General features: G+C 37.1%; 1 protein-coding gene across 1 annotated transcript in view; it reads left to right on the forward strand.

Annotated features, from left to right (window-relative positions):
- LRBA (LPS-responsive vesicle trafficking, beach and anchor containing) overlaps nucleotides 1–7878 on the forward strand; it is a 785611-nt gene that overhangs the window by 85193 nt on the left and 692540 nt on the right. Inside the window, exons 3-4 of the mRNA XM_011956584.1 lie at nucleotides 1057–1288; nucleotides 1507–1607. Of these exons, the coding sequence (XP_011811974.1) occupies nucleotides 1057–1288; nucleotides 1507–1607 (333 nt within the window). The remainder of the gene's footprint in view (nucleotides 1–1056; nucleotides 1289–1506; nucleotides 1608–7878) is intronic.

Below are 7878 nucleotides of genomic sequence, written 5' to 3' on the forward strand. Positions count from 1 at the left end.
TCCTGACCTCGTGATCCGCCCGTCTCGGCCTCCCAAAGTGCTGGGATTACAGGCTTGAGCCACCGCGCCCGGCCCTGGATTTGTTTTTTAAAGTTCACTTTCTTCTACTTGCATACCTTTTGGATATGCAGTTTAGAAATACATAATGAAAAACCGAGAAGTATTCAGAAAGAAAGAAGTGTGGGTGAATCATGTGTGTAACTATTTCTGACAGAGATCTTTAAAAGGTCTAGTTGATTGTATTATCGTATACCTTAAATGTAGATATTTTTAAATTTAAAAAATTTATTTAAAAAATCTAGTTAAATAAGATAACTTTACAAAGGTAATTCTAAAAGTATTTTAATTCCTTTACATAATTAGGATTTATTTAAAATGTACAAACCTTCCCTCTGTGTTGGGAGGCTGTGGATGAGATGACAAGGCCAGTATAGCTATAGCATTTTCATAGGAATATCAGTGAAATACATTTTCTTGATTACTGACTTTGGATGTGTGACTAATTATATGTAAGTTATACTGATTATTGACAGAAAAGAAGAGAAGTAAAATGAACAGGCTTAATAAACCAAAAATTTGACTAATATAAACTCCCATGTGTGACCATTCTGAGCCTTTTTCAGCTTTTCAGTTTTACCATGAGCTTATTACTTGTTTGGTTAACAAAGAACCTTTAGATTATTCAGTGTAGTTCACAGATTTGATACTTCATAAACGAAATACTGAATGAGAAGCAATTGTAGAGCTGATTTAGATCTTTATTGGTAACAGGTTAGTAGATAGCAATTTTCCTAAGACATCCTATGTTTGTTTTTGTTGAAAAATATTTTAATGTTTATATTCTCTTACTTGACTTTATTGTCTAAATTTGGAGATTACTTCAGAAACTTCAGTTTTTGAGCTGTGTGTGTGTGTGTGTGTGTGTGTGTGTGTTTTTAATGAACCTTTTGTTTTGGAGGAAGAATGTGAGTAGTTATTGTTAATCTAATGTTTAGGAACATGCTATAGTGATACTGAGGATACTAATGCTTTTACTTTTTTTTTTTTCCTTGGAAGTTGGTAGGAGGACAGTTTGATTTAGAAATGAATTTCATTATCCAAGAAGGTGAGAGTATCAACTGCATGGTGGACCTACTGGAAAAATGTGACATTACTTGCCAAGCAGAAGTCTGGAGCATGTTTACAGCTATTCTGAAGAAAAGCATACGGAATCTTCAAGTCTGCACTGAAGTAGGCCTTGTTGAAAAAGTGCTTGGGAAAATTGAAAAAGTTGACAATATGATAGCAGGTATGATTTTTTTCTATAGTACAATGTATGCAAATAAATAAAATTTAATTTTTAAATACTTATTTTTCTTATTCCATTTAGCAATATTTAAGAAATATTTGAGCATGTAGCATGCACCTAGAACTTTAGTGTCCAAGCCCTTAAATAAGCACAGTTTATTTTAAATATTCGAGAAATATAACTAGCTGAGTTATTTTATTGTTTTCTTTTGTTTCCAGATCTTTTAGTTGACATGTTGGGAGTGCTGGCTAGCTATAATTTGACAGTTCGCGAGCTAAAGCTTTTCTTCAGTAAACTTCAAGGAGATAAAGGACAATGGGTAAAAAAACTTAAGTACTCTTTGGTATTTTAAAGTATCCCCCGCCCAAACACATTAGTAGCTTGTAAAGTAACTGATATTATTATACATGGGATAATTGTCAAATTGAATAGATTAATTAAAATAGCATTGAGATCCCTATGGCTACTCTTGCCATACTTGGACCCTAAAAGTATGCACTAAGATAATGGTGTTTCAGGCAAACTGATAATTTAATTCTTCTTCCAATTGTTGTTCTTTAAATGTACATTCAATGTTTATTAGAAAAGAAGATAAATGTAGAGAAAGAAAAGTATTAGGTAATAGTACATACCTTTTCTTCTTTTTGATCTAGTTTTATCTGAGTCCCTTAAACTTGAGTAACTCACTCTGTGAACAAAACCTCTGCAGTTAATTGGATCTACCCTCTTGAGATGCAACTTAGGAGTCATTTGCAATGGGTAGTATTGGGGGTGAACTTATTTTGAACCCCAAGTGCCTTATCAAACTGTTTCTTCAACCATATAGTTATCTGTCCTGTTGAGGAGGAGTAGTAAATATTTTCTCTATTTTTGTTGCATTTCCAGGCTTATTTTAGTGCCCTTTACATTGCCCACAGCAACAGCTAAGTCAGCTGATCCTTAATCTAGCTTTCATTAAATGTATCTAAAATTGTGCCCTATAATTACTCTTTTTCATTATGTTACAATTTAGATTCTTTAGCATATTTCTCTCAAACTCTAGTTTAATGTGTTTAATTTTAGAGTTTTATTACTGATTGTCATTGAATTTGATTATATTTCTGGTTCTAGCTTACCTTGTGTTTGTCTTCTTAGAGTTTTTACGTCTGTGAGTGTGTAAGGCAATTGTCATAAAATTTGGAAACATTTTAGTCATTGTTTCTTCAAATACTGTCTTCTTGTCCCCCCTTCCCATCTTTTCTGGGACTCCAATTACAGATATATTAGACCTCTTGATATTGTCTCACAGGTTACTGAGATCTGTTAACTCTTTTTTTAGTGTTTATGTGCTTTATTTTAAATTGTTTTTATTGCTGTAGTCTCAAGTTAACTGATCTTTTCTTCAGCAGTGTGTTAATTGCATCCACTGAAATTTCAGATAGTATATTTTTCTTTCTGTATATTCTTTTTTTTCTTTCTGAGATGGAGTCTTGCTCTGTTGCCAGGCTAGAGTGCAGTGGTGTGATCTCAGCTCACTGCAACCTCCACCTCCTGGGTTCAAGTGATTCTCCTGCGTCAGCCTCCTGAGTAGCTGGGATTACAGGTGCACGCCACGACACCTGGCCGACTTTTCTATTTTTAGTAGAGACGGGGTTTCACCATGTTGACCAGGATGTTCTTGAACTCTTGACCTAGTGATCCGCCCGTCTCGGCCTCCCAAAGTGCTGGGATTACAGGCGTGAGCCACCGCGCCTGGCCTCTTTCTGTAAATTCTATTTGGTTCTTTTAAATATTTTCCATTTTTTTCCTCATTTAATTCTTTTAAATCCTTGAAAATATTTAGTATATTAATAGTTGCTTTAATGCTCTTGTTTTTTCATTCTAGAATGTCATTTTCTAGGTCAGTTTACTCATTGATTTTGCTTCTTTATGTAGGTCACATTTTTCTGCTGCTTATGGCTACTGAATGTAGACAATATATCAGACAGCAAATTTTATGTTGCTGAGAGCTGGATTTTGTCATATTTTATGATTGTTAGACTGGTTTTGCAGGCAGATAAGTTATTTGTAGATCAAAGTTATTTGTGGATCAACTTTATCCTTTAAAACTAGTTTAAAGGTTTTTTTTTTTTTTCCAGTAAGGCTTAGAGTGGCTGTTATGCTAGGGCTAGTTTAGCCTTACTATTCAGGCATGTCTCTTACAGAGTCTCTATTGAGTAACTCTTAAGTCGCAGACATAGGACAGGAGGTAGCAAGACTGTGGTCTCTCCAAAGTGTCTAGTAGGGTCTCAACAATTCCTAGCTCTGTATTAGTTTTGGGAATTCTTTAACTTGAAGCTCTTACTATCTTAGCCCCACCATGTTGAGTTTTATCGTAAGCGTGATCAGTCTGGTATTAAGCCAAAGAGTCAGTGCAGTTTCTGGGACTTCTCTGTTCAGTTCTTTCCTCCGTAGTATTCTGCTCTGAAACTTCTATCCACTGTGGACTCCACTTTCTTTCCAACTCACTGAGACTTTCAGGTTTTATTTGGTTTCCCTGTGCAATGATATGGAAATTGACACCAGGTTTAAAGTCATTTTGTTTGTTTTCTCAGGGATCACAGTCTTGAACTACCTCTTCCTCCATACTGAAAACTGTTTTTGTTTGATACATTTTGCCCACTTTTCTAGTTGTTTATAGTAGGTTGGTGCGTCCAGGTCCTATTACTGTGTCGTGTCCAGAAGAGAAAGTGTATGTTTAATTTTGGTTTTTATTTATATTCACATTATTTATTCTGAATATGTAATATATTTTTATTATATTCATAAGCATAGAAAATTATAGATAAGAAAATAGCAAATAACATGAACTAATATTTATTTACGGCCGGGCATGGTGGCTCAAGCCTGTAATCCCAGCACTCTGGGAGGCCGAGACGGGCGGATCAGGAGGTCAGGAGATCGAGACCATCCTGGCTAACACGGTGAAACCCCGTCTCTACTAAAAAAAATACAAAAAACTAGCCGGGCGAGGTGGCGGGCGCCTGTAGTCCCAGCTACTCCGGAGGCTGAGGCAGGAGAATGGTGTGAACCCGGGAGGCGGAGCTTGCAGTGAGCTGAGATCTGGCCACTGCACTCCAGCCTGGGCGACAGAGCGAGACTCCGTCCCAAAAAAAAAAAAAAAAAAAATTATTTACAGAGGTAGAAACCACACAATCAGATGAACACAAAATCATTAATAATTAGAGACATTCACATTAAAACAGTATTGATATGTCACCTTCCATGTGTAGTTTCTCAAGAATTTTATGGAAAATGGCAAGTATACTTTGGGATACAGGGTTATTTTATACTTGGTGTGCTTTTTGTTGGAATGAATGCTAGTGGGGCGGACCTCAAGATGAGTCTAGTGCTACTTAGTCATGTTAATGTTAATTATACTGTATCCAGTGATTTAGTAATTCACTCCTTAGTGCATATTCCAAGAAATTCTCACATAGATCCATAAATGTGATATGGCTCACTGCATTTTCAGCTTCCTGGGCTCAAGAGATCCTGCCACCTCAGCCTCTGAAGTAGCTGGGACCATGGATGTCCACCACCATGCCGGGCTAATTTTTGCATTTCTTTTAGAGACTGGGTTTCGCCATGTTGTCCAGACTGGTCTCAAACTCCTGAGCTCAAGCAGTCCTCCCAAAGCACTAGGATTACAGGTGTGAGTCACCACACTCAGCCCCAAAAAACATTTTTGAAGGAATAATCTACATATAAAAGATTAAACATGTTAATATAGTGGCCTGTGGGGAGTGGGAGGAGAATGAGAATAGGTTTAGATGATAAAGGGAAAAAATAATGAACTATTTATAAAATGAGAGCAAGGCCTTGCTCAGATATTCATTACATTTATTTAGTTATTTGATATTAGGCATATTATTTCTATCTTTTGCTGTCATAGCAGTGCAGTGAAAAACTCCCTGTATCTAAATCTCTGCCCTTGTGATGATTACTTTAGCATAGATTTTTGCATGTGGAAATAGTGCATTGGTGGACATGAACGTTTTTACAGACTCTTGAAATATGACTACTACATCGTTTTCTTTTCCTGTTTCTTTTTCTTTCTCAGACAGAGTCTTGCTCTGTTACCCAGGTTGGAGTGCAGTGGTGCTATCTCGGCTCCCTGAAACCTCTGCATCCTAGGTCAAGCAATCCTCCCACCTCAGCCTTCCAAGTAGCTGGGACCACAGGCACTTGCCACCATTCTTGGCTAATTTTTGTATTGTTTTGTAGAGATGGAGTTTTGCCATGTTGCCCAGGCTGGTCTTAAACCTCTAGGCTCAAGCGATCCCTCCACCTTGGCCTCCGAAAGTGTTGAGATTACAGATGTGAGCCACTGTGCCTGGCCTAAGTTTTTTTCTGAAAGGCTTTCCCAGTACAGTATATACTCCCCTAGCAATGTCTGTCAAGTAAAGTGCTTATGTTAATGTATTCTTTTGTTGACTGATTTATAGGAAAGGAAATTTGGAGGAATGATGTTTCTAGGTGAACATGCTACAATACTGTATTTTTATTTTTAACTGCAAAGTTATTTTTGGTTATTTTACTTTGGAATTTATTTTAAAAAACTCACTGATTGTAGTTACTTGTTGTTATGCTCTTATAATTGAGCAGTATGATTAATTGAAAATTTCTTGTTCACTTAAGAATGAAGCTTTCCACTTAATATGTAGGTGAAAGGTTGCCAAACTCTTTTACACAGTTAGTAATTATAATTTATATCCTCTATGAAAATAAGATGAAGGCAAACCAGTGATTTCATTTGTAGTTTGACCCTGTTTTGAACTTTTAAACTTTTAACAAGGAGGAATGCCCTGCACTTTTCTTATTTGCTTATGAACAGATTAAAATGACATGGTATGTCTGATTATCTTTTGTTTTTCCTTGTAACTGCAAATGAGATTTTTCATTTTTATTGCTGATTGTTTCATGTATTAGAGACGTGTGGACCAAAGAAACATTAATCAAATAAACTCAGCATTGCAGCTTTTATATGTATATGCTCTGTGTATACCTATATTTATATGCTATGCAGTAAAGGTATATTGTAGAATGAAATATGATAGGGAAGTTTAATCCACTCTCAGTTTCAAGGAGGGCTACCCTGAGGAAGTGACTGTTAAGATGAGCTCTAGTATTTTTTTTTTTTTTTTTGAGACGGAGTCTCGCTCTGTCGCCCAGGCTGGAGTGCAGTGGCCAGATCTCAGCTCACCGCAAGCTCCGCCTTCCGGGTTCACGCCATTCTCCTGCCTCAGCCTCCCAAGTAGCTGGGACTACAGGCGCCCGCCACGTCACCCGGCTAGTTTTTTGTATTTTTTAGTAGAGACGGGGTTTCACCGTGTTAGCCAGGATGGTCTCGATCTCCTGACCTCGTGATCCACCCGTCTCGGCCTCCCAAAGTGCTGGGATTACAGGCTTGAGCCACCGCGCCCGGCCAAGATGAGCTCTAAAGGCTGGGTAAGGTTGACTTGGTTAAGAGGGGAGTAGAGGAGCCCTTTTGAGAACATTTTAAGCATAAGGAATAGCTTTTGCTGAGGCCCTGTTGTGGGAAGAAGACTGAGAGAAGGATGGAGTGCAGGGAGAAGGGGAGAGTAAGAAGCAAAATGAGGCTAAAGAGGTAGATAAAGTATCTTATAATCCATGTTAAAGATTTTGGTCCCTGTTTTAATGGTGAAAGTACAGTTTTTTATTTTATTTTTTGACTTTATGATGGTGTGAAAGTGATATGCATTCCGTATGCTCCTTGACTTAGGATGGGGCTACCTCTGGCTAAACCCATCTTAAGTTGACAGTATTTTGGGTCGAAAATATACTTTCAATTTACATTATTTTCGACTTACTGTGGGTTTATCAGGATGTAACCCTATCATAAGTTGAGGAGCATCTGTATAGTTGTTTAAAAGGATGGACTCTGGAGCAGATTGAGTTCTGATCCTGACCTTGACAGTTATTGCCCATGTGACTTTGGGAATGTTCCCCTGCCACAGATTCTTTTTCTGTAAACTGGGGATAATAATAATAATACCATCCCATAGGGTGGTTATGAGGTTAAAATATTTTAGTGTTTTTGAAGTACCTTTTTTTTGAAATGTTTATTTTTATTTTTTAAATTTTATTTTTCCATAAGTTATTGGGGTATAGGTAGTATTTGATTACATGAGTAAGTTCTTTAGTGGTGAATTTGTGAGATTTTGGTGCACCCATCGCTTGAGCAGTATACACCATACCATATTTGTAGTCTTTTGTCTCTCGTCCCCCTCCCACTCTTACCCCAAATCCCCAAAGTCCATTGTATCTTTCTTATTCCTTTGCGTTCTCACAGCTTAGCTCCCACATATCAGTGAGAACACACAATGTTTGGTTTTCCATTCTTGAGTTACTTCACTTAGAATAATAGTTTCTAGTCTTATCCAGATCACTGCAAATGCTGTTAATTCATTCCTTTTAATGGCTGAGTAGTATTCCATTATATCTATCTATCTATCTATCTATCTATCTATCTATCTATCTATCTCACAGTGTCTTTTTTTTAAAAATTATACTTTAAGTTCTAGGGTACATGTGCACAACGTGCAGGT

The sequence above is a fragment of the Colobus angolensis genome, unplaced genomic scaffold, assembly GCF_000951035.1.
Source record: "Colobus angolensis palliatus isolate OR3802 unplaced genomic scaffold, Cang.pa_1.0 Scaffold111, whole genome shotgun sequence".
Taxonomy (NCBI): domain Eukaryota; kingdom Metazoa; phylum Chordata; class Mammalia; order Primates; family Cercopithecidae; genus Colobus; species Colobus angolensis.